This window comes from Myotis daubentonii, chromosome 7 (assembly GCF_963259705.1).
Source record: "Myotis daubentonii chromosome 7, mMyoDau2.1, whole genome shotgun sequence".
Classification (NCBI taxonomy): Eukaryota; Metazoa; Chordata; class Mammalia; order Chiroptera; family Vespertilionidae; genus Myotis; species Myotis daubentonii.
The window spans coordinates 29,749,925-29,777,021 of NC_081846.1; the positions used below are offsets into that span (position 1 = coordinate 29,749,925).

At 42.0% G+C, this 27,097-nt stretch overlaps 1 protein-coding gene and 1 pseudogene across 1 annotated transcript in view; one reads left to right on the forward strand and one right to left on the reverse strand.

Moving 5' to 3' along the window:
* The window catches only part of DNER (delta/notch like EGF repeat containing), a 246,232-nt gene that overhangs the window by 26,885 nt on the left and 192,250 nt on the right, over positions 1 to 27,097 (reverse strand). The window contains exon 9 of the mRNA XM_059703408.1: positions 6,323 to 6,445. Coding sequence (XP_059559391.1) covers positions 6,323 to 6,445 — 123 coding nt within the window. The remainder of the gene's footprint in view (positions 1 to 6,322; positions 6,446 to 27,097) is intronic.
* On the forward strand, positions 21,376 to 22,252 carry LOC132238316 (nucleolar protein 16-like; annotated as a pseudogene).

Here is a 27,097-nt window from a genome sequence, read left to right on the forward strand (position 1 = left end):
GAAAATCGTAGGTGTACTCAATTATAACTATAAAAATGTGGATATTAGAAAAAGATGAAACAATACAAATGACTATTCCTCTTGTATTCTGTTATAAAGTAATGAGGTATTTTGAAATTTCTTTTTTTCTAAATTTTTCATTGTTGTTATATTATTTTCACAATTAAAAAACACAGGGTTTTTTTTTTTTTCTTTCTAACTTTTGTCACCAAAAATTCCAAATGAGTATATTGTTGATCATTTAGTTTGTTTTGCTAGAAATAAAAATAAACAAATGGAGCGGTCACTTGACTTTTTGAGAATATGAAATTAGGAGTCCCTCATGAACTAGTTGTGAAATGGTTTTGCAGGAAGCGTCAGCATTCTGGTATCTCCGAAAGGAGGTTACTCTGAGTCCCTCTGTGCAGTTTGTTTCTAAAGATTTCATGATCCACAGTGGAAATTTACTGGGAAAATGTTCGAGATGGTTTCCCCTAATTAGTATGTCAAGCAGCAATTTCAATTCAAGTCAAGATAGCTACTTAGCATTTGCTTTGTGCAAGCCACCATATCGAACGCTGCCGAGAATTAAAAAACAACAACAAACAAACGAAACAAAAAAAACCTATGTAGGCACTGCCTTTCACTAAATTCTGATTTGGTGTAAAGGAGAAGAAAGTCTGCAGCCAGAAGGAATCGCCTACAAAGCTGGCCGTAACTGTCATAACAGATACAGAGAAATGAAGGGAGAGTCCACGCAGGGAATCTGTTTGGGGATCAACATTTCAGACAGTGGATACAGCCAAAGAATTGAATGAGAGCAAAGAGAAGGAACGAGAAAGGGGTCCAGAAGAGGACCCTGGGGACCAACTGCATTTGTGGTGTCTCGGACGAGGACGAGGACTCAGGGGGGGCTGGGAGTGCAAAGTCCAGGGGCAGGACTGCAGCTGTGGAAGCTGAAGCGGGGACCCAAGCGACCAATGGAGCAAAGGGGCAGGAACACAGCCGGAGTTAGAGGCAGAAAAGGCTTCATGGACTCACTGAAAAGACTCCGGTTAAATCACCACTAAATCCATGTTAGAAGGATGGTATGGACAAGCTCCAACTGGGGAGGGTTAAAAAAAAAAAAGATAAAACTTAAGGAAATAGAGGTGCTGTCTATACCAACTCTAAGGAAATTTCATTGAAAAGAGAGACAAAGGGAGGATTACTATATTTAGAGTCAAGTTGTGATTTTTAAATCCATATGGAATTTATTTAGAAGTGTGAGAACATTTATTTTTTCTGTTTAGCAGCCCAATTTTTCTAGCACCATTTTTTTTTTAAATGTCCCATTCATAGCAAGTCCTCTTCAAGAGTCACACATTTTTATATGTCTATTATTATCAACAAGGGTTTCTGGACCATTCCTCAATTTGGGCCAGCTATCCAATTTGCACCTGTAACATGGGAATCTATAATAATAAAAGGGTAATATGCTAATTAGACCAGACGTCCTTCTGGAAAAGGCCAGAGGGAAGCCCAGGTCCCGGGTGCCTACGGGCGGCCTGAGGGAAGCAGTCCGGGTCCCAGGTGCCAGAAGGAAGCTAGTGCCGGCAGTCAGGGGAAGGAAGACCTACTCTTGCACGAATTTAGTGCATCGGGCCTCTAGTGTAATAATAATTGGAGCACTTAAATGGGTTTTAATATCTGGCAGAAGTTCCACTCATTGATTTCCTTTTGCAAAATGTTCTTAGCTATAGTTGCCTGGCTTCCTATTAATGCCATTATTTTTAGACAGTTATCATATTCATTTAATTTTTAAGAGTAAAACTCATCACTTAAAAATGCATATGGAAAATAAGAAGTTAAAGTCCCAACCCACCCCACCAACACACCACCTATGCAAGTTCTAACTAGTTAGGAACTGAAGCCCACCCAGCTGATAGTTTCCTAAGTTTATACATACATCTTACATGTAAGTATATATCAGGTGAAATGCTTCCAAAGAGAGAATGTACATTCTTCAAGGAGAGAAAGGCACAGGATCTTGTGACCTCTGTCCTCCCCTCACTCATTCTTCCTCTGAATTGGAGAGCCTGATTTAGCCCTTTCTGCTTCTCATTTAATCCCTCGTACACCACCACCACCACCTCCCTATCACTCTTACTTTAGATGTCTTATTTATTGCTATTTTTCTAGGGTTTACCTTCCTGTTTCCAGCAGTCTTATTTAAACCTGAACCTAAATGTCTCTATAAATGCACCAAAGTTAAATAATCAATTTACCTGCCCACTGGGATGACATCTTTAACACACGTGTATGTCTTCCAATATTTCCTACCCCCATTCCCTTTAACACATAAATTTGGTTAAAATTATATGAAACTTTAGTGTGGTCATTTCAATTTTTCCTTAATAAGAGGTATGATAGACACACTTTAGAGTAATCCCTAATGAGCCATGCCTTTGTGTACTCCCTTCCCCTTGAGCATGAGCTTCTAGCCAAAAGCATATTGCAAAAGTTAAGAAATTTTGAAGATGCAGTTAAGGTCCTAATCAGTTGACTTTAAGTTAATCATAGGTGGGCCTGGCCTAATCAGGTGAGACATTAAGAGGGTGCGGGCCTCTCCTAAAGTTAGATACATGAAGCAGCAGAGACTCTCTCTCATAACTGCTGACTTTCAAGAAGCAAGCAGTCATCAATTTGACAGCCACAAGGATATGAATTTGGCCAACAATGCAAGGGGACATGAAAGTTGATCCTTCTTTATTCAAGCCTCAGATGCCAATGCAGCCCAGTCAACCTGTGAGACCCTGAGCAGGGAGTCCATTAAGCCAGGCTTAGATGAACAAAACTGCTAAATAATAAAAGGGTGCTGTTTCAAACCATGACCTTGTACTAACTCATTATGGCAGCAATACTAATCAGTATAAAGGTAAACCTATTTTTTCAAAAGACTTTTCTTCACCATTGAATTGTCATTCACAATCACATCAATATCATCTCTTTAAGTTTTTCTCTGCATTTAAAGCAGTCTTCTCAACTCTATTCCTCTTGTTCTCTACCTTCCTCTATCTGGCTATCTTTGTTCTGATTTAGTTATTGAGAATACTTTTAAAATAATTTTCTTAGAGAGGGTGTTATATTTTCTGTATCCTGAAGTGTACAAAATGTCTTTCTTTTGCCCTCAAATATCAATGACCTTTTAACTACCAGTCCTTTCCATTGAAAAGTCTGAAACACTTTTTCACTATTATTTAGTTTCACTACAGAGAAGATCAAAGATGGTTTGATTCTCTTTCTTTTGTATGTAACCTGTATTCCCTGTGAAGACTCTTATAAAAACAATCCTCTTTATCCTTGGATTTAAAAATTCTATCAGGAAATCTCAAATTGTGCACCTTCTCCTTCATTAGTGCTCTGGCACTGAGGAAGCCCATACTATGTGAAAACGTCAACGTTCTTCTGCTCATAGACTTCTCCTTCTAGTAATGGGTCCATTCTGGTTTCATATCCTTGTTTCCTTCCTTCTTCTTCTGGAGCGTCCATCACTCAGACAGAAGCAGAGCTCTTGAATCTTTTCTCCACATTTCCTATCTTTTAACTCATGGTTTCTATTCCCTCTTGCTTTTACTTCTATCATGAATTAGTTCCTCCTTTTGCTTTCCCAGATCTAAATTTAATGTTGAGTAGCATACATCAGTCTTTTCACTTCCTCTCTTGAGTGTTTAGTGTTGTTTTATTCCAATTTTGTTTATTTTGTTTATTATTTCCTAGATTTTTCCCCTCTTTGGGTTGCTGGTCCAGGCTCCCTGTACTGGCCAGACTGGAAGTTGGCAATGCCAGACAGAGACAGATGACACGGGGGGTTCTCCTCCAGTCCTAGACAGGCCAGCCAACAGGGTCCTAAGGCTTGGCGTGGAGGCTTCCCTGTTTGGGTTCTCCAGGTGTGAACAGGAGACCATTCCCTCCTAGCCACACAAAAAAGAAAGGGCCAGTTCAGCCCCACTATGCAATCCTCCTTGAGAACAGCCAGTATCTACTCAGCCAGAGCCCTCTGCCTCATGGAGTAACGTGTGGCACATTCACGGCATGTATGGCCTCTTCACAGGCTGAGGGGTCCGTTGTGCTCAGCTGGTCATTGAATCCTCCATTCTCTTCAGAACCCTGTCCCCTAACCCTGCTGTATGCAAAGGCGCCCGGCACCTGCATCCTTTTCTTAAGAACCCAAACCCTCAGATGTGTTTATATCCCCTTCAGGGTCATCCACCTCCTTGAAGCATCCCTAGCAGAGTCGGTAAATGAGGGAAGAGGTCACAGAAAGGTAGAAGGGAAAGGATTTAGAACATACATGGAAGGCTAATCTTGAGCAGGATGAGGAGCCATGATCATCTAACGTGGAAGAGAATAAGGTTTTAGTGGCTGTGACTGCAGAGAAGTTTGCAGGGCAGGGGCTCTTAATGGGTGGTGCATGGGCCAGCACAGCAACATCACCTGAGAACTTACCAGAAACTCAAATTCTTGGGCTCCACCCTGGGTACACCACATCAGAAACTCTAGGGGTGAGGCACAGCAATCTATTTTAACAAGCCCACCAGCAGACTCAGATGTAAACCTAAGTTTGAGAACCACTACCATAGAATGTGGAAAATTAGATACATTTAAAAATGTTTACAAATGATAACCTTTCTTTTATGCCATGAAGATGGAAGTAGGTGATTTACTGTGGGTGAGTGATTTACTACAGAGATTGGTGTAAATGGAAGAAGTTGGGAATACCCATTGAGAAAAATGAAAGGAGGAGGTGAACAAGTCACAGTCTATAAATCTATAGAGACACTAGTCAGTCACTGTGCAATTGTATTTTTTGCTTCTTAGTCACAATGACATGACCAATACCTCAAAGATGGGAATGTTAGGGGCATATTCAGAATATACCCTAGTAATGACTTTGTCATTTATAATGATTAAATTTGCTTCATAAAATTTTATCATACACTCTATCATAAACTAAAGAATTTTGGAATTTTAAATTTTTGAAGTACATCCACCACTACCTATTTGGTCATTAAAGAATCTCAAGATATCTGTAAACATCCCTGTCCTTACTTTATCGGCAGTAATTTTAAAGGATTTATCCAGGTTCATACGGAAGTCAGTGGCACGATTGGGATGAGCCCCTTAGGTCTCCGGATTCATTGCTCAATTATTCCTCTTCCCATCACTCATATTTCCCAATGCTCTGACAAACCTAGAACTCAGAAGCCATGTGGATAACCCAGCACATCAGCCCTGTGGAAGTCCGTGGAGTCTAGCTCTAAATGGGCATCTCAGGCCAAGAAGCATCAGATCTGCCAAACACAGTGCATAGACTTGGCCCAGCTTCAGCCCTTCTATCCAGGGGTTGGATCAAGTTCATCCCTGTGGCTCATCCACAGAGAAGCAACAGGGGCTGCCACGCAAGGTTGCCAGGCAGATGGATGGTATCAATCAAGTAAGCAGTGGAGGGAGCAAGAGGTTACGTGAAATGGTTATAAATAGAGCCCACGAAAGCATTACAAAAATCTAAACCCACCCCTGAAGTTGTGGCTTAGAGAAATGTGGGCAGCCGCTGATAAACAGACTTTCCTGGCACAGTGCCGTCTGAGGGTGTCTGGGCTCCGATGAAACCACACCATCCACCAACTGTGGCCCGGGGCCCCTGGGGAAGGCCGATGCAAGGGCTTCAGGGACCATGCTGGCCAGGCTCATGAGGGATACCATTATCTACCACCTCACAGGGTGAGTGAGGATTTATGAGTTCATGCACAGAAGGACTTAGAACAGAGTTTACACATTAAAAACACTCGGATGGTGTCAAATGCTTTTCCAGAGTGACTTTGACAGGCATACACTCAAATGAACTAACATTTCCTTCCCAACTGAATCATTTCATAAGAATTCACTTATATGCCAATACGTGAGATTCCACCTGTCTCCTCCACCCAAAAGCACAATACCCTAACTCTGCCCAGCAAGCACTGAGCTAGCTGCTCCCCTCTCCCACTGTTTCCACAGCTGGGTCCTCAGATCTATGCCTGATGGCCCACTTACTAGCATTCTTTATCCTTGGCTTTCTGCATATTCAACAAAGAGGTGAGGATGTAGAAGCAGAACAGGAGAGAGATTTTTCAGTTTATTAACAGAAAACCTGAGACTTGCCAATTGGTCTCCTTGGCCCCATAAATCATCCTACCACCACCACTACTTGATTTTTATTTGAAACAATTTGTGCTCCAATGAGAGGTTTATCCATTTAAGTTGAGAATCTGTGAGGTCAAGTACAGCTATTCTGGCACAAGCAGGCCCAAGGGCCACTCACCTTTGTATTCGGCCAGGCACACGCACTCATAGCCATTTACGAGGTCCCTGCAGGTGGCCGCGTTCAGGCACGGGGCAGAGAGGCACTCATTGTACTCTTCCTCACAGTAGAGGCCGTGGTAGCCTGAGTGAAAGAGAGAAAAAACTGCTGTCAAATGTGTCCCATTTCCACCCACTCCGGACCAGCCTGCCATGGAGGCACCTGAGGATTCACGGGAAAGTGAGGCACAGACAGATGGGATGTAGGAGCGGGTCTCTTGGGGTATAACTGAAATGAAGATTTCTGGGAAGGCTATGAAGAATCTGTTCTCAGCAACTTCCTTCATGATCCCCAGATTAAAAGAGGTTATCTCTGATGCTCCAGATACATATATCAGAACTCACAAGCAGTGGGAAGCGTGTTTTTCTTTTGAAAGTGTATCCTGCTGAGCTCTGATTGTTGCATGTCTGATCATGAGGAATTGCTTTGTTTGATGAATGAGTGAATTCAAACCAGAGGACAAAATTCCCCTAATAGTCTTTTCACAGAGACGTAGTCTTGACTCTGCTCGTTTCTCTCGAGAGGAGAATATTCGTCTGTAAGTGAAATTATTATTTTCAGCCCAGCCGGCATGGCTCAGTGGTTGAGCATTGACCCATGAACCAGGAGGGCATGGTTGGATTCCTGGTCGGGGCACATGACCTGGGTTGTGAACTCGATCCCAGTAGGGGGGCATGCAGGAGGCAGTTGACTGATGATTCTCTCTTATCATTGATGTTTCTCTCTCTCTCTCCCTCTCCCTTACTCTCTAAAAGTAAAAAAAAAAAAAAGAACCTGATCTCTTGTCTGCAACTCTGCCGGGAGCCGGTCCATCCTTGCTGTTTCAAGGGACCTGGCATATATGGCATATGGTTCTTAATATGTTTGCTCACCTTCTTGGCACTATGTGTTTTAACCAAGGTCTCCTCTCTGAGAAAGGTTGTTTCCCCAGGTAGGGATTTTCCCCTGAAGTTAGGGAGGGAATAAAACCCCTCAACTAAGTGCCAGGCGGGTAATTAATCACTTTAACTACGAACAATCATGCTTAAGCTACATAATCTTTACTCCCTGGAATGGAGATAAGAAACGCCCTAACCTTTGTAATAGAGATTGATAGGATTGAATGAACTGGTATAAATACAGATGTAACAAGACAGCAAGTCACAGGGCTTGGAAGACAGGACCAAGAGAGACAGAGCCTAGGCACAGAACCTACACAGAACGTTCTCTAGAGACAGAAGAACTTCGCTAGAGAGAACATGGCAAAAGATCCTGGACTGAACCTGACTACAGAAATTGGCAAGAGAACCTGACTAGAACCTGGTGACTGAACCTGACTGGAGTACCTGGACAGAACCTGGCTGGAGAGCCTGGACGGAGCCTGGCTGGAGAGCCTAGCGAGGGAACATGGCTACAGAACCTGGCTGGAGAACCTGGAGAACCTAGCAAGAGAACATGGACACAGAACCTGGCTGGGGATCTGAAGAAGAACCTCTCTGGAGATCCAGACCAGAACTTGGCTGGAGATCCTGGCTGGAGATCCTGGCTAGGCTGCTGATCAACTGAACACTGTCTCCGAGTCTTTCCTTCTTTGCTGACTCCGTCCACACCTTTGGGGACCCCTGGACCTGCTGGGGTTGGACCCCGGCACAACTCTATATTCTTTAAAAAAGAATAAAAGAAGTTATCCATTTATCCGCCAGATGGTCTCCTTATTACATCGTGTTCAGGGGCACTGATGTTTGCTGAATATGTGTTGTGGCCACAGGGCACTGATAGCAGCAGGACTTCCATCTCCTCTCAAGGATGTAGACCACATTTTTCCTCCAATCAATTCAAAAAATATATCTATCTAAAGAGAATTATATTAAAATAGAAAAGGATCAATGTATTTGCTTTGCATTTCAAGTCAGGAAACAAACTCAGCTAAGCAGGCTTAACTGAAATTCCAGAGGAAATGTGGGCTATCTTTTTTGTTGTTGTTTATTTAAAGTTATGATTATCCACATTCTAATATTTTTAATTGTGCTCAAATTTTTAATTCTTAAAAATATAATCTTCACAATGAAAAAAAAAGAGAGACCTGACAATTTCTTAATCAAAGATGGTTCCTACCCTCCTAGTTTCAAAACAGGTGTTTATTCCAAAGGACAAGAAGACAACATTCTTTGAGATTCACTCATGAGTGTTATGCTGTTTTTTACTTTCAAAAACATGTGTTACTGCCAATTTGCAATGAAACTGGATCATTTTTGTCTGGCCCTGTCCAAACAATGAGAAACATGTGAGTGCTCTCAAAAATCACCCTGCCTGTGTCGGTTCTGAGTCCAGATAAGCAGAAAAAATAAACCCTTGTTCAAGTGGGAACTAGAACCTCTAGCTTATTTTCAGCTTTCCAACTCCTAGCCAACCCTCAAACTCAGAAAGTCCCCTTAGGCCCTGCTGAAGTGTTGAACTGTTTTGCTTCTTGTGCCCATCACAGTAGGTTAAGCTCATATTGGCATTGTTAACTGAGCATTTTTCAAGCACTGGCCATTTCAGTTGCTTTTTGAACTGCTTTCCAAACTTAGGTGGTGATAAAGACTCCTTTGAGGAGACCTTGACCTACTTAAGACAAATAGACCATGGTTCTCAATTCTTCTACCTCACCCATTTTGTAGTTTTAGGGAAATATTTTGCATTCCTCTTTTTTTTTCAAAGGTTGGATTTTTTGTTGTTGTTGTTAACCCTCACCTGAGGATATTTTCCCATTAATTTTTAGAGAGTGGAAGGGAGGGGGAAGAGACAGAGAGCGAGAAACACCTATGTGAGGGAGACAGACACATTTATTGGTTGCCTCCGGCATGCACCCCAATCATGCCTGGGGATTGAGCCTTCAACCGAGGTACATGCCCTTGGCCAGAATTGAACCTGGAACCCTTCAGTCCATGGGCTGACACTCTATCCACTGAGCCAAACCGGCTGGGGGCCATTACTCTTAATCAGACTGTTTTCTTCATCTAGATCAGAGTTAATCAATTAACAGCAATTTTGTTCCCCAGAATACTTTGGCAGTTTTTGGATATATTTTTGATTGCCACAACTAGGAGGGCCATTATAAGTGTGTGTGTGTGTGTGTGTGTGTGTAATCATGTGTTGGTGAGGATGTGGAGAAACTGGAACCCTGTGCACTGTTGGTGAGAATGTAAAATAGTGCAGCTGCTTTGGGAAACAGTATGTAGAGTCCTCAAAATATTAATAATAGAACTACCATGTAATCTATAATCCCACTTCTGGGTACTTATCCAAAAGACTTGAAAACAGAGTCTCAAAGATTTGTTTGCATTCCCGTGTTCACTGCATTATCATTCACAATAGCCAAGAGGCAGAAACAACCTAAATATCCATCAACAGGCATGTAAATAAAGAGAAAGGGTATGTTCATACAATGGACTATCATTCAGTCTTTGAAAAGAAGGAAATCCTGCCATGCTATAACATGGATGAACCTTGAGGCCATATGCTAAGTGAAATAAGCCAGTCACAGAAGGACAAATACTTCATGATTCTAAAGTAACTGAACTCATAAAAGCAGAGAAAAATGGTGATTGCCAAGGGCTGGGGAAAGGGAAATTGGGAGTGGATGCTCAAGGGGTATAGAGTTTAATTTATGCAAAATGAAAATGTCCTAGAGCTATGTTGTACAACAACGTGCATACAGTTAACAATACTGTACTGTAAATTTAAAATATGTCAACATGAACTCACGCACAGGGTAGAGTTCATGTTATAGGATTTTATTATGTGTGTCATGATACATGATTTTATTATGTGTGTTTTCTGGCTTCTCTGTGTGAAGAAATAATCACAAGCAGCATCTTTTCCATTATATTTGCTCTCCTAGAAGATGTTTTAAAAATCAACTGGGAAGGAGCACATAGAACCCTATATGCATTTTGGCCTCTGAATTGAGGTGCTATTTACAGAGACAAAAATCAAAAGAAAATTTCATGAAATCATCTATAAGCATTTTTTGTTTTCGTAAAACAGTATCACTATCTTTTCCTACTAGCAACATGCTAAGCAAATGAGGAAGTTATTTTACAGAGATAATTAAGCTGGTGATGTTTTTATTCCTGGGGGGGGGGGGGGGAAATAAAGGTTTCATATGCTAAAACTGTTTCTTCAGAGACAGTAACATTTAAATGTCTTTATGGAAATGTCAAGGCACCCTTTAAACTTTGTGCCAAAGGACCTAAATTGGACTGTTTGAATGAAAAAGGCCATCCTTCCAAAAGAGAAGGATTCTGCAAAAAAAAAAAAAAAAAAAAAAAAAAAAAATGAGGCTGCCGCCCCTGCTGGTAATTAATTTGGAAAAACAAATTAGCTCAGGGTAATAGGCCCAGGGTCTAGAAAAATTAACCTACCCAAAGAACTTTTTAAAAATAAAATAAAATATCAGAAGCATGGAATCAGAGTGGCTCTTCCCAGGGCAATGACTTTCATCACCACCACTCTGCTTTGTGCATGACTTCTCCTGAATATTCAGCTCCAATCACTTCCTTACAATTGACAAAACATAGCAAGTGACAGGAGGTGGGAGTGAGACAGAGTGGTCCAGATGGCTGCCATGCTTAGGTTGAGTGAGTGAATGATGCTGCCATTACCACAAATAGATATGTCCAAAGAAATAACAGGTGTTCGAGTAAGTTGACCAGTTGGACATGTTTAACTTGGGGCCCAATTATGGAGGTCTAGGTGCAGTTGGAAACAAATGGACTCCAATAGTATGGGAGCAGCACTTTGAGAGTTTAGTTGCCTAGAAGTGGTGAAGTTTTCCTAAAAACAATAAACATGGAGAGGAAAGAAGAAGGTCAGATCTACATGGATAGGCAGGTAAAGAACAAGAAGCCAGATCAGGAGAACTGGGCAGGGATGGAGCCAAGGAGAGGAGGAAGACCAAGGAGGGCAATGCCGTGGAAGCCAGCAGAGGAAAGGAAACCAAGGAGGCCTAGTTAACAGTGTCAAAGGTTCCAGAGAGTGAGAATAACAACTAGATGACAAGACCGAGAGGTCACTGGGACCTTTAAAACTATGGCTCTCAATGGGGGCTGTGCTGCCCTTTTGAAGGTACTTTAGAGATTGGGGGGCTGGTTATTATAGTAATTGAAGGGTTCTACTGGAATTTAGTTGGTTTGGGCCAGAGATATTAAACATTACGTATTGTCAAGATCCCCCTCCACAATAGAAAACGCTCTGGCATCCTCACAACTGTGGACAGTCCCATTGGACATCCACATAGGTGAAAACCTTGTGGACCACATTTCAGGTCAAAAACCCAACTGCTTCACATATACAACACAGTTTTTAAGATATACTGAGTTTTCCTAGAATAGAACCACTGGGTATATCAAGAGGAGATTGTACCAAAACGTGTTCACCATTAGGAAAAATCTCTTCATAAGAGCAACAGAGAAATTTAAGTCACCAAAAAAGCACACCTGTGTCAATCGGTAAACAAAATAAAACTCAGATCTTCAGATAATTTTCTGACAATACCATCCAAAGTAGCTTCTCCCACCAGTTACTCATCACCACACTCAATTAACTTCCATCAGAGCACTTATAACTGCCTGAAATCATATTTCTAGCTTAGTACTTTAATTGCTTATTATTTCTTTTCTTTAGCTAGAAAATAAGCTTAAAGGCAGAGGCCATAATTGTGGTGTTCACAGCTGTACCCACAGGATCCGGTACAGAAAAGACACTCAAATAATAGCCGCTCAGCACCCAAAACGTCATTGATTAAATCAACACACATTTAAGATGTGCCTGTGATGTGCCCGGAACGTCCAGGCACCATGGGTACAAAGCTACACGGCAGAGTCTTTACCTTCAAGGACTTCGAGCAAGTTAGCAGCATCTGCTTCTCTCAGGCCCTTTGTGTGTGTTAACTTGTTTAATCCCCATGAGAGAATGATAGCCGTGACTAACCCAATTTAGACAAGAGGAATGAAGAGTCACAGTGGTAAAGAAATGTGCTCAAGGCCACACAGTTGATCCTGTGTGTTCTTCCTATTGTCCTAGGTCAGTGATGGCGAATCTATGAACTCATTTTTTTGGTTGATTTTTCTCTGTTAAATGGCATTTAAATATATAAAATAAATATCAAAAATATAAGTCTTTGTTTTACTATGGTTGCAAATATCAAAACATTTCTGTATGTGACACGGCACCAGAGTTAAGTTAGGGTTTTTCAAAATGCTGACACGCCGAGCTCAAAAGGTTCGCCATCACTGTCCTAGGTTGTCCCCCAAATGCATTACCTAGAGTATTAGTCTGGTAGGACCACCATGACCAAATAGTACAGACTGCTGCCTCCAGCTTTCAAGAGGCCCTTGATTTCTATTCTCTCAACACTGTCCCAAGACAACATCATTGAAACATTCATACCAATATAAGACAGGCTCTGCCCCACACTGGGTTTACTCCAGAGCTCTTCCTCCCCTCGTCCATCACATCCCACTCTGAAAAATCCAAACCCCATGACTCTGGCTCTAACCAGATGGCTTGCACACACTGTGTAACAAATTGGGACAAGTCATCTTTGTATCACCCTAGGGGCCTCCCTGCACTTCCCACTGCCTCAGGAAAAGCAAGCTAGAAGGACCTTCCAAAAACACTGGTGTGTGTCCAGATCATGCTGCTCACTCCCCCAGTACAGACCTAATTCAAGGTGAGAGTGAATATGAAGCATTCGGGGAGTTTTGTTTCGTGGGAATTTTTTTGCTGTTTCACTTTAAGATCTGATGAGTGGAGAAAGGGGGAGCATTTTCTTAAAGGCTGTGCTGCAAATCCACAGATGGTTCCCTCATTTCAGGTTGAATGCATAAATGTGAGAACCCAAGACTCCCTACTTCAAGTCTAGGCCAGTTCCCAGGAGCTCAAGTCTTCCAAACACCTCACCGATAGTAGTTAAAGTGGACAAAGAGAAAATAGTGCTATTATAATACTATGATTGTCTGTGAGCTTCCAAATTCTGGCTAAACTCACTGATCGCCACGGAGCCCTTCAGCACTGTAGTGTCGCAGGCAGCACATTTATTTTACTGAACAGAAAGTTTTGCTGCAGAGGAAACTGTGTGTGTGTGTGTGTGTGTGTGTGTGTGTGTGTGTGTGTGTGTCCATCGCATTCTCTCTCTTTGCTGGTGTGTTCACAATAGGAATCTTTTTAAGAACAGGGAAAAATGTATCAGGAATGCCTGCTCAATTTAATCCTATCAAGCATACAGATGCTCTGCTCTAAATTGACCTGTGTACTGAGTGAGATCTTACAGGCTTCTGTGGGATAACTACACTCTCCTGTTACACACACACACACACACACACACACACACACACACACACACCACCTATGGACATTAGGGAGCTGTGCAAGTGAAACAGAGCATTAGTTGGTATGTGGGGGATGGTGACTGCTGATACTCCTTCTTTTGCTCCCTAATTTCTTATCCTTTCATTGTGAGGGGCATTGTGGCCAGAAAGGAAATATATGTGAAATGACCCAAATCAGTCAATATTTCCATTGTTGTGGGTCTCATAAACATTAAGTTGAAAGGAGAGTAAAATAGAGGCAAAAATAAAGTTTTAGACTCTCCAACCGAGCCATCAACAAATTTCATCTACCTCCCTGGACTGCTGAAAGGATGGATAATGGAGAACTGACTCTCTAAGTCCTATCCCAAGTGTTCAGGCGATGGTTCTCTATCGCTGCAAAAATTGCTGCCTTCACTAGTCACAAGGGAAGGCTGGCGAACCCTTGGGTCTGCTGTTTTCCTCATCCATTGATTCTTTCTTTAATTCAGCAAATAGTTGTTAAACACCACAATGTGCCAGGCACTGTACTAATCACTGGGGCTTTAGGGCTGTGCAAAAACAGCCACCTCTACTGGGGCCATTTAAAGGAGAAAGATGCCAAACAATCATCCAATAAATGTAAAATACCAATTGGATTTGCCTCCAGAACAATGTTGAGCCACAGGAAAAAAATCAATCTCCTCATACGATTTTTTAGCCTTGTCTTATAAATGTCCTTTTTTCATGATTCTTTTGGCCACTAGAGGGTGGATTCTACCTATGATCTGTACTGGCTAAAAGAAAGGGAAAGAAAAGGTTACTCAAGAGTTTAACACAAGATAGATGTATTTAAATATAAAGATTTGTTTTACAAAAGGGAACTATAGGGCACCAGGGTGCAAATACATTAAGAAGAAATGTCATTTGCTTTAATAATAAAACTTAACATTCATATATTTGTTTATGGCTTACAAACAAATTCACTTCTAAGCATATCACAGCTGCAGTTAAAATTTTCCATTATAATGAGGTCTATTTTTCTTACTAACTCTATAAAAATTACTTTTAAAAATGCAAATGCTTGCAACACCATAACAAAAGCACCCAGATTCAAGATTAAGTATAATGACAAGATAATATTTTACAAGTTGATTATAAAGATTATTGTGGTATGTGTGTTTCCTTATAAACAAAAAGTAAGATGCTTTAATAAAATAATCCCATATACTCAATTGATTAACATGTTTATATATACATGGGAAACTGCCTTGTTTTATAGTCAAGGTAAGAAGGATGATGAGCATATTTGGAAAAGAAAACATAAGTTAAAGCCCTCACATTCTAGGGATTTTCAGTATAAAATGCATCAACATGGACACAGGCAACAGAAGAGTATTGAGGCAAAATCAAAGTTTAAGATTCTATTACAGCACTTTGGAGAGAGAGAAAAAAAGAGTTCTAAAATATTTCATTCCTTTAATTTATTTTACAAACTGTTGGTTAAACTTGATTTTAATTACCCCTTATCCAGTTATCACAATATGTTCTTTTGAGGTGTTTGCCCTCGAAAGGGCTTGTGTCTGTGTCCATCCCACTAGACCAATGGGTCTCACAGTGTGACCTGTGGACAGGTAGCAACAGCATCCCCAGGGAACTTGTTAGAAATGCAAGTTCCCAGGCCCTGCCCGAGACCTACTGAATCAGAAACTGTGGGCGGGGCCTAAAACTCTGAGATTTAATAACCCTCTACTTGATTATGATGCACACTTAAGTTTGAGTTATAGATTAGCAAAGAATGCAACATCTCCCACAACTTCTGATGCAGGGAAATGGTAGCAGTTACCTATGGCAAGTGCTAGATATGGAACAGTAATGTTTGGGTTTTTGTTTTTATAAGAAAGAGAGGAAGAGGGCAGAGAGAGAGAGAGAGATTTGTTATTCCACTTATTTATGCAATCATTGGCTGGTTCTTCTATGTGCCTTGACCAGGGATTGAAACTACATCCTTGGTGTATGGGGATGACACTCTAACCATCTGAGCTACCCAGGGCTGGCATGGGAATGTTTTTAATAGCCATGGCTTCCCCCAGCATATCAATAAACCAACAGTAAAACAAGCAGTCAGAACATGTACCCATCACAGGCGTAGAAACAAACCAACGGTGAAGCCCACAACGGGCCTGCCAGCCAAAGACACATGGACTAAACGAAACTACACTCCTCTTGGGTGGGGTTTTATTAAGGGGAAAAGAAATGCAAAGAAATCTCAAGATGACAGCAAATGCCAAATAGGAAAAGAAAGGCCAAAATGAGGAACTGTAAGGGTATGGAAGTGACATTTATAATCCTCCCTGTATGACTGCAAGTCATATATTCCTACTCAGAATGAGGAGAAATAAGCCTAAATTCAGATTGGTGAGCACAGTTTTCTTCACTTCCATGACCCAGCTTCCTTGACCCACAGGAAGAGCATTCAGGTGAAAGGAACACAATCAGAAAGTGGCAGACAGAACTCATAGAAACAGAATAGAACGGTGGTGACCCGGGGCTGCCAGTGGGGGGAATGCGGAAAGGTTGGTCAAAGAGTACAAACTTCCAGTTTTAATAGAGTAAGTTCTGGGGGTCTAATGTACAGAATGGTGATTATAACTAATAATATTGTATTACCTACTAGAAGACTGCTAAGATTGTAATCTTAAGTGTTCTCACCACAGAAAACAAATGGTAACTAAGAAAATGTTAATTAATACTTTGGTGGTAATCATTTTGCAATATATAAAAGTATATCAAATCAACATATTATACACCTTAACAATGTTACATGTCAATTATAACTCAATAAAGCTGGGAAATTTTTAATTTTTGAAATAGTAGACAATCTACAATAATAATTTTACAAACCAACAATTGAGAAATGCGATCTAACAAAGTTGTGCTGTTTTCTAGTGACAAAAGGCATCCTCATGGATACATAGTTTGGTACCAAAGGACTTGTGTGATGGAAGACAAAACATTGTGATTGGGTTTTTTCCAGAAAATTCTGGTGCATGGAATATGCAATGCAGACCATAGATCCCTCACTCCCCTAGGGCAGGGAGGGTGGGTATTTTCACCCTCATATCACTGCAACATTCAAAGGCACAATGCAAAAGTGCAATCCTCTAACTCCCTATTAGTCACTGCCATTCTCAAGGAAATATGCTGAATCCTAAAGATTGTTAAACACCAAGCAAAGTTCTCATAGTCACTCAGGAACATTTTTAGAAGCACCTATCTCCCACTTGGCAACCATCCCTAAGGGCTGCAAACTCATAAGGGCTGAAGCTGACTCTTAGGACTTCAGCTAAAGCTAAAATTAACTACCGGAATTGCACCTTGAGGCAACTGCACAGCAAAGAAAATTTCAAAGTGCAAATAAATTGGAGTCAGAACTCAAGTATTCAAGTAAATCCTGGATTCTCATCCTATTGCTTCTACTGAATAAATATTAAAGATTTCTAAAAATAAGACATATATTCATTTAAGAGGTCATAATGCAGTAGAAGATCAAAAGTGTGTGTTTTATTTGTTGATTTAAGATCCTAGTATAGCATTGCATTAATAATCTAAAGTGGAAAATAAAACTTCCTTGAAATAAGCAGGGATGAGGTTCAATCTACACAGAATTTTATGCAGTGAGAAAAGCTGTTGACTCACAGACATTCCTTATCACTTGAGTAGCAAGTACAGTGGGGCCTCACTTCTTTTCTCTCAAGCAATTGATGCCTACACACTTTTTGTATTTCAACTTTCCTTCTTCTCGATCTCTCATATTTGTATGTATGTATATGTGTGTGCGTGTGTATGCGTATGCACGTGTGTGTATATATAAACTTATTTACATTCTTTACATATTTAAGTTTTAAATTGTGGTAGACTGAAAAAAAATGGCCACAAATTCTTTGTAGCTCTTCCCTTCAAGAAATGGAGCCTATAGGCTTGCCCTGTGACTTGCTTATGACAATGAGACAGTAGCAAACATAAAAGAAGAAACATCTTTAAAAAGAGTATGTACTGGGCCCCAACTGGCATGGCTCAGTGGTTGAGTGTCGAGCTATTAACCAGGAGGTCATGGTTCTATTCCCAGTCAGGGCATATGCTTAGGTTGTGGGCTTGATCCCCAGTGTGGGGCCTGCAGGAGGCAGCAGATCAATGATTCTCTCTCATCATTGATGTTTCTATCTTTCTCCCTCTCCCTTCCTCTCTGAAATCAATAAAAAATATTTTTTTAAAGTGTGTGTATTGGGTCTTGTCCTTTCTTGCTGCTTTTGGAACCCAGCTTCCATGTGAAGAAGTCCAGACTGGTCTGCTGGATGATGAGAGATGTGTGGCCCAGTTTCCCCATCACTCCAGCCAACTACCAGGCACACGAGTAAGACCATCCAGGATCAGCCAGTATCTAGCTGACTACAAAAGTATAAGTGAATATGCCCAACACCACATAGAGCAGAGAAGAGATAGTCCAGTTAATCCCTGACTAAATTATCAACCATAGAATTATAAGCAATAAATGGTCATATCAAGCCACTAAGTTTTGAAGTGGTTTGTTATAGCAAGAACTAACTGATATATGAAGGTTTAATCACAAGAGACAATGCCTAACCTAAAGGAATAAAGCCAAAGACATAAACTTGCAGGCATCAGAGAACTAGAAGGAAAGGTATTCTTAGGGGGATGGTGAATAAAGGAGAGTCAACCCAAAATCATACAGCCAGGCACTATACATTCCTTGCTTTCAGTTGGCTTACCCAACCTAAAATAAACACTTTTACCAATGACTTGGGACCTTCACTCTGATCTATATCATTAGAAACCATCTGATAGAGTAAAAAAATGAAACATGACCCTGGTAATTATCAACATATAACTAAGACTTCAGTCTAAACAGCTAAGGATCTGCCTAGGCAAACCCTATAAAATAAAATGGCGTTTTAAGTGGAACAGTGTGACATTGTATAAGGAGGCCCTTCATTACACATAAAAGGACATGCTGTTCTACAAAATCAATAAGTGCTTTGAAGTGACAATGTCCTGGAACTAAAAAAGAGGTTGCCTATCAATCCACTCAGGCAAACCTAAGAGCTCTGAATCTTCATTAAAACTGAGGCAATTTTGTAAAACCACTCAGTATATGAAGCAACTTTCATCATGTACTTTCAAACTGAAAATTAAATGGCTGTGATTTTAGAAATGGAAGAAATGCAGGGCACTGTCCCCAGGTTTTTATACAAATCTGAATCAAAGAAGACTCAAAGCACATTGAAGGCTAGGAGGTCAGAAAAAAGTAGAACATGCAAACAAATCTCATTATTGGTTGTCTAACTGGGACTCAGGGTGCATGTCACCCCCCCCCCCGTTCCCACCTCACCCCCCACCGCCCAGTCACAATACAGCTCAGATATCACCTGGAACAGCACATTGTCATATGGTTTCCATCCCCAGTGTTCTGAGGCCCATTGACACTGAGCCAGTCCTATGCAAAGGTGTCATGTTGAAAGGGGAGGACATCAGAGTTATCTCAAGGAAGTGAACTAAAAAAAATTACAAAAGTTAAATATGAAGAGGAAACAATATTTCAGGGATGTCACCAGTGCCAGGTAAAAAGAAACAGTACCAAAGGAGTCCATCAATACAATACAATAATCAACATGGGAGGCTTTCAGAGACACAGGTGGTAATAAAATAATTTTTTAAAAAAGGTCAAATTGCTCCTAGGCATTAGGGACTCCAGAGTGGAAAGCATCCATCAAAAAAGACTGCCAACCTGACCAATGTTTCTCAGTGGTTAGAGCATCTGCCCACACACTGAATGGTCACAGGTTCGATTCCCAGTCAAGATTCAAAGTCCATCGTCAGCCTGCGGACTGAAGGGTGCCAGGTTCGATTCCAGCCAAGGGCACATGCCTAGGTTGTGGGCTCGATCCCCAGTGTGGGCCGTGCAGGAGGCAGCCGATCAATGATTCTCTCTCATCACTGATGTTTCTATCTCTCTCTCCTTCTCCCTTCCTCTCTGAAACCAATAAAGAAATATATTTTTTCAAAGTCCACCCGGGTCCAGGGTGTGTGCAGCAGGCAACCAATCAATATGTCCCTCTCAGGTCAATGTCTCTCTCTCTCTCTTCCCTTCACCCCATTCCCTCCCTCTCCTCTATTCTCTCTAAAAATCAATGGGAAAAATATCAGGTGAGGATTAACAAAAAAAGAGAGGGAGAGGGAGGCGGAGGGGGAGGGGGAGAGGGAGAGGGAGAGGGAGAGGGAGAGGGAGAGGGAGAGGGAGAGGGAGAGGGAGAGGGAGAGGGAGAGGGAGAGGGAGAGGGAGAGGGAGAGGGAGAGGGAGAGGGAGAGGGAGAGTGGGAGAGACTGCCTAAGCTGATTTGTCATGTGGCTGTGTCTGTATTTGAGTCATAGGAACAGAAGTTTCTTTAATTGGGTGCATACAGCAGACACCAAGTCAAATGAAATCATAAGTCTCAGTCACAGGTTGCCCTCAGCATCTATTTTGAAGCAGTTGAATCTGCAATGAAACAAAAGCAAAAGAGGGCCCCCTACTGCCAGGCAGTTCAATTTCCTTGGAAGTCAGCATTGCTTCTCTGTGCTGGGAAGTAAGAAACTATTGGTTAAGAGCCACTCTTCGGATCACAACCAAGGCCACTTTTCAAACCTGCCTTTGAGGTGTCCACTTAGACACCCATCTCAGGAGCTGTGCTAAGATAAAAGGAGTCTAGAAGCTTCTTCCTGTGATTGGCTCAAGCATAAATAAGCGGCCAGGATCACACATAGCTTGGGGGGCACAACTAGGCTCCTGCTAAGTCTAGCCTATTGGTCAAGACCTTTATTATCACGCAGACCCAGGTTACATTGGGGTTTCTATCACCTCCACCTCCTGCAATAGAAATACTATAATCTGGGTTAGGTAAAAGAAAATGTTTGTCAAGGACTTAGCACAGTCTCCATGTAGGAAGTTCTCATAGTTAGAAGCTGCTCAGGGCGAAGCCAGCATGGATAAAGTGCATTACCTGGGTCAACAGAGCTAAATCAACGTTTTGATGGATCTCAATTTAATGTAGTCATTGGAGGTGGCTATTCAGACAACTACCACTTAGAAATCTGGTGAAATGTTTCATTTTTCAGTCAGCTATTCACTACTGGTGAGTCAGGGTCAGAGTTTGACCCCATTTCCTGTTCACTCTAAGATGACAGAAGCTCCAGATCCCAGCCCAGCTTCATCCTTAACTAGCTCTGGAGTCATGGGTGGAGAAATCCAAATACCTTTTATCCCACTTCACAAGAATTCTAGGCATCTGAGAACCATCCAGTTAAAGAGCTCTGCCCGGCCTCTGGCACTGAAATATTTATCAGTCACAGGGCCAAGGCAGCGAACAATCCTTTAATCCCATAAGTAGGACCTGGACCCATTATTCAAGAATGCCCACTATGGCCAATTTTCATGGCCATGGAAATTGACCCCACCTTTAGTTCAACTCCAACCTTGAACCTCACAAGAGAAGAATCAGAGCACATATTTAATAATTTCTCAATGGTCTTCCCCAGGAAAAGGGGAGTATCTGACATTGGCATCATCCTCTTAGAGATTCTGCAGGGCATCATCTCACTTGAGCTTCATTACATTTATCCCCATTAAAAAAAAAAAAAAAGACTACACGACACGAGGTTCTGGAAGCGAGGGGCGCTGAATCTGAATTGCCTGAGCGGTGGTCGGCGTGATGCCCAAGGCCAAGGGGAAGACCCGGCGGCAGAAGTTCGGTTACAGTGTTAACCGGAAGCGTCTGAACCACAGATCGAGGGCTCCCACATCCGACATGCCTGGGACCACACCAAGTCCGTGCGGCAGAACCTGGCCGAGATGGGCTTGGCTATGGACCCCAACAAGGCGGTGCCCCTCTGTAAGAGAAAGGTCCAGTCCATGGAGGTGGACGCAGACGAGAGACGGCCGCTCATACGGAAGCCCTATGTGCTGAATGACCTCGAGGCAGAAGCCAGCCTCCCGGAAAAGAAAGAAAATACGCTGTCTCGGGACCTCATAGACTACGTACGCTACATGGTGGAGAACCCTGGGGAGGACTACAAGGCTATGGCCCGGGATGAGAAGAATTATTATCAAGATACCCCGAAACAGATTCGGAATAAGATCAACGTCTATAAGAGCTTTTACCCAGCGGAGTGGGAAGCCTTCGCTCATTCTTTGCAGAAGAATGCGATGGAGGTTGCGTGACTGGCTTACGCCTGCCCCAGGCTGAAGCCTCCTCCTGGACCCAGGGTTTAAGGCAAGGAGGGGGGTGTGGCTTCAGAGGCTGGCCAAGACCCATTCCCGGGGCCAGGCCGGCCTGGTTAGGGCGGCATGAGGAGTGTCTCGGCTCCGTAGCAGGACCACAGGCAGGGTGTGGTTGGGCGTTTTCTTGTCTGTCTGCAGCTGTGAGCCATAGAAAACTCTCCTGTTCCGGAGGTTTCTCCTACAAGCCCCTAAGACGTCTCTTCTTGCTGCTCTGGGGAAGAAGGTTTTTACATTATTTCACATGAAAAAAAAGAAAAAAGAAAAAAAAGAAAAACCAAGGCTAACAGAGGCCAATTGCATCGCTGTTCAGTGATAAAGCTGGGACTTAAGTTCAGCTCTTCATAACTCTAAGCCCTCTTCTTAACTCTAAGCCCAGGCCCCTTTCCATCACACCTGGGGAGAAGGCAAGGCATGCCAAATTTCAGGTCTCAATTCCAGATGTGTGAAAAATGTTAGCCACGGGATCATAATTTTCAACCACAAAACAAAATAAGAGGCAATGGCTTAGTCACAAAATAGTTCTAAATAAATCCCCACATGACCTCCATGGCCATGGCTTAATGAGACTTTCCCAGAGTTAGGCACTGCCTAGTGCTTCAAACAGAGCCATCCTCAGCAATGTTCTGGTTAGTGACAACAGCTGTCATTTCTGACCTTCCTTCCAGGTAAGATGATGTGAAACGATTTGCTCACAGACTATGCTATATCCTGCTGCCAGCAGGTAAGTCTCATACCTTTACAACAACTGTTCAGTCAAGAATGTTTTTCAAACTATTTGAATTTTAAGGGGAAGCCGGGAGCAGTGGGAGCAGAAGGAACAGAAATCCCTTCTAATTAAAGGCAAGTTCATTAACACTTTCATACATATGGATTAGCCATTTAAAGCAAGGTTAAATGAGTGGCCTTGTGAAAAGATTTTTAATGTCAGGAATCTCATAAAAATTCTGTATGCTGCACCAGCCAATGCCCTTGACTCATTACCAGTGTCCTTTGTCTCCTAGGATTAATCCCTCAGGTCACTAGCCTAAACAAGGTGAATATCAGGTCCCCCGTGAGTGCCCCCCCATAATTAGATTCTAAACATAATGGAGAGGAAGAATGGTCATGGAAGAGGTCTGAACACCATCAGGATGTAGCATTTCTATGCTTAGGTATCTCAAGTCTTATCTATAGAGAGGGCAGGCAGAGCAATGCTGAAGCTGTAATTGGTGAAGATGCAGCTGGCCTTCAATTTATTTATGGGAGAAGGAGATGTTGAGTATTTTATTTTTATCTGTACTTAGACAAAATTATGAAATGGTCTTGTTTGTCTCACTTGATCATGGCCTATGAGTGACCATGCCTAATGTCAATGTTCTATGTGATTGCTTATACCCTTATGTCCAACAGGAGACACAATGCCAGGCTCTGAGCACATAACCAACAACCCCAAGGCCTACCTGTGAGTGTCCAACAAGCTCCCAGATATCAGGGGCTACACTTTAACAATGTGAAGATTTAAACTTTTTCTTAGGGAAAGTACAGATTATGAAGGGTTATGACAGCTGTGGTAGGTAGACAGGCTTCTATTTGGGATCCCAATGGTGGGCAGATATATTTTGGACTATAACAAAGGAAAGGCCTGGTAACAAGATTAGGATGTGGGGAAAGGAGACAATATATTCCATAAGAGCTATAACTCTCAAGAAGAATGTGATATGCAGATCAGGCCCCTCCTAGAGCATGTTAAATGCAAGAACTGTCTCCATTCTAATAAACCTGGTAAAGTTTTCTGGTTAATAAAAGATGACAGTTGCCCACTGTACTTACGCAAGAATCTAAATGCAATTGGCATTCATTAGGTTGCTAGATGTCTTCATATCTTTGCAGTTGTACTTGTTTCTTTATAGCTGTTGAATGGCTATTAAAATCCTGACCATTGAAGTCTTACCTTAGATTCTGTTCTCAGCAGACATTATCAAAGTGCTGATAGTATCAAGTCTACATTAAACAGAAGGCAGCAATGCCAGCTGTGTCTTTAGCCCACACATCCCAGTAATGCAGCCCACATGTAGAGCATAGGCAAAAAAACAAAAGTACTTGAAATCGTGCAGTTTCCTTTTTAAAAAATTTCATTTGGAAAAAGACTAACCTTTCTTTCTTGTATAGTCTGGAAGACCTATTGAGTCCCCAGCCAGTGGTGGAGAAGAATCCGCATGGATTCACAATGGGCAACTGTCCAAAGTCTAGTCTGTAACAATTAGTAAGCATCTAAGGTTATTCATAAAAATAAAAACTGCTACTTATATTTCCATGTAAAAATCCTCTAATGCCTATACTTCAAATTCCTTCAATAGTAACATAAGACACATTCCATACTGGCAGGATTAATTCAACTCAATTAATAAGGTTAGAATAATTCAAGTGTATTAGGCAGGGACGAGGACTAGTGAACTCAGGCAAACCATCTCCCTCTTCACCCGGGATTCCTTCTGGTATTGGTCATCATCCAAATGGCATCTCCAAATGCCACCATTGTACTGAGAACCCATGAAACACATGGCTGTCACCTATACAGGTGATGTCATGCCGGCGGGTGACTCCCTACACTGTGGCACTGCCTCCTATAATGTTTGCAGGGCTCCATATTCTCAGTATTTCCAGCCTTTGAGAGATTTCCATTTGCTGTATTTTTAGAGTACTTGTGGCCTGTCACTTAGCAGCATCACTGAAAGATAACATCTCAGTGATTACACGGTGCTGACGTTTTATTATTTGATATTAAAATCCCACCCGAAATCTCAAGCCTGATAAGCTAAAAATGAGGTTTGAAAATAAAGCACCTGGCAGATCTGATTGCAGTCACTCAAATGGCATTTTGTTAGCTGGCAACTCATTATCAAGCTGGCACGGTTTCAACTCGCTGCCTTTCTAGGAATGGGATCTGTGTGCTCTCTATGAAGGTGATCATGCTGGCCACGCTTCAGCTAGACACCCCATTTCACCTGTTCTTACGAGGGTCTTCTGTTATGCAAACTAGTGGGAAAGCAATTACATGCTCCAAAAGATTAAGACTAGAAATTTCACATTCAGAGAACTGTCATTTTCACCTCCTAAAATGTAAATTCTTACCAGATATTAAGATATATTTTTTCACATAATGTCACCTAATGATTGGAGAAAGCAACACCTCAGAAAGGAATGCTATCTCCCAAGTTCAATGAGAGTTCAGATTCCAAAGCTATGAGAGACTGCCTAATAGATGAAGGTATCATGGGATGGAATATATGCTTCTTCGGCTTTTCAAGGCCACTTGGAGGCTGGACACTGGCTAGTACCAAGCTAAATGCTCTGAATGGACATGAATGAAGTTTGAGGAAAGAGCAGCAGGTCAGAAAAATGGAACTTAAACAAGAAATACACACACACACACACACACACACACACACACACACCATGGCTTGAGGAGAAATCTCCATGAATGGAAATAAAGGGGAACAGCTCGTACTACTCCATGCCAGAAAATGTGCTCCATGCTCTCACACAACAGAAGAACATGGTCACAACTTGTCCCAGATCTAATCTGGGACCCCAACTGTAATTGAATGGACCAGCAACTAAGATGTTATTCATGAAAATGAAAACTGAAGCACCAAGATGTCCTGGTAATTTCCTATGGTGACAGTCAATAAGTAGGGATCTCAGAGGGAGGTCCCTCTACCCTCCTCAGCCTCTTCTCCTAGTGTAGAGAGAAAAACCCTAGCAGAATAGTTTCCATTTAGGACCATGTCAGCCTACTCACACAAGCTGAAACCCCTCTTTATGTATTATTGTTAGGCAACATCTTAATAATATTGAAGCATATTAAGTAGCATTTTATATTTAAACTAGAGGCCCAGTGCATGAAATTTGTGCACTGGTAGGGTCACTAGCAGCTGCCGGCTGCCAGCTGCCAGCCGGGAAATCCTTCCCTTTCCCTGGCCAGGCCCACCCCCTGGTTGAACTCTCAGAAGACCTCCGGGTCGAGGGGACAATTTGATTACTATGCTCTTATTATATGGGATAACTACATTGAAAGGATTAAAAATAAACCAACTAAAATATAAGGGTAATTTTCCCATGGTTAAGAAAGGAAGTCAGAGGAGAAGGAAAGGAGAAAATGAAACAGCCTTTTGGTCTTGTCAAGAGGGTGCAGGCCAGGCTGAGGGACCCCCACCCCCACCCCCACCCCCAGTGCACAAATGTCATGCACCGGGTCTCTAGTTGTTATATAAAAGTTACTAATAAAACACACTTCCTGTAGACTGGCATAGCTCAGTGGTTGAGCATCAACCTATGAACCAGCAGGTCATGGTTTGATTCCCAGTCAGGGCACATGCCCAGGTTGCCAGCTTGATCCCCAGTGGGGGATCGTGCAGGAGGCAGCCGATCAATGATTCTCTCTCATCATTGATGTTCCTATCTCTCTCCCTCTCTGAAATCAATAAAAATATATTTAAATAAATAAGTTAATTAATTTTTTTAAAAACCACGTCTTCTTACCCCCAGGGGGAGAAAGACACATACAAAGATAAGAAATATGATGTTTTAAAGATAAGACAAGTGATACTGGGTGATAGCTGGAACATGAGGGAAGGAAAGCTGATTCAGCCCCAGCAGGAGAAGTTTGCAGGTGACATGGGGGAGAAAGGACAGGCATTCATGGGAGAATACTGCATGAGCAGAACCAGGAGTCAAGCAAAACCGGGGAATTGGCCACCCGTGCTGGTGGGTCAGGGACGTTTGTGGGGAATCATGCTGGGAGTATTCTAAAGAGCAAGCTAGTGCAAGGATTGAGACCCAGGCAGAAAGGAAGTGGAGGAAAGAAAGTGGGCGGGCACTGTTTTCAGACCACACCAGGAGGCGGAGCAGACAAAGACTGGTTAGTAACCACTATGACTCTGAGTATCAAAACTCACACAACAAAAAAAACAGGACAATGCAGAACACATTTGGAAAATAAGTGATAGAACTTTTGAACATTCACACAGGGAGCTGCAGTTCCTATAACATACTGTGCATGGAGTAAGAATTTTACTAGAGGATAAAATTCTGAACAGAGAGTATTCTGTT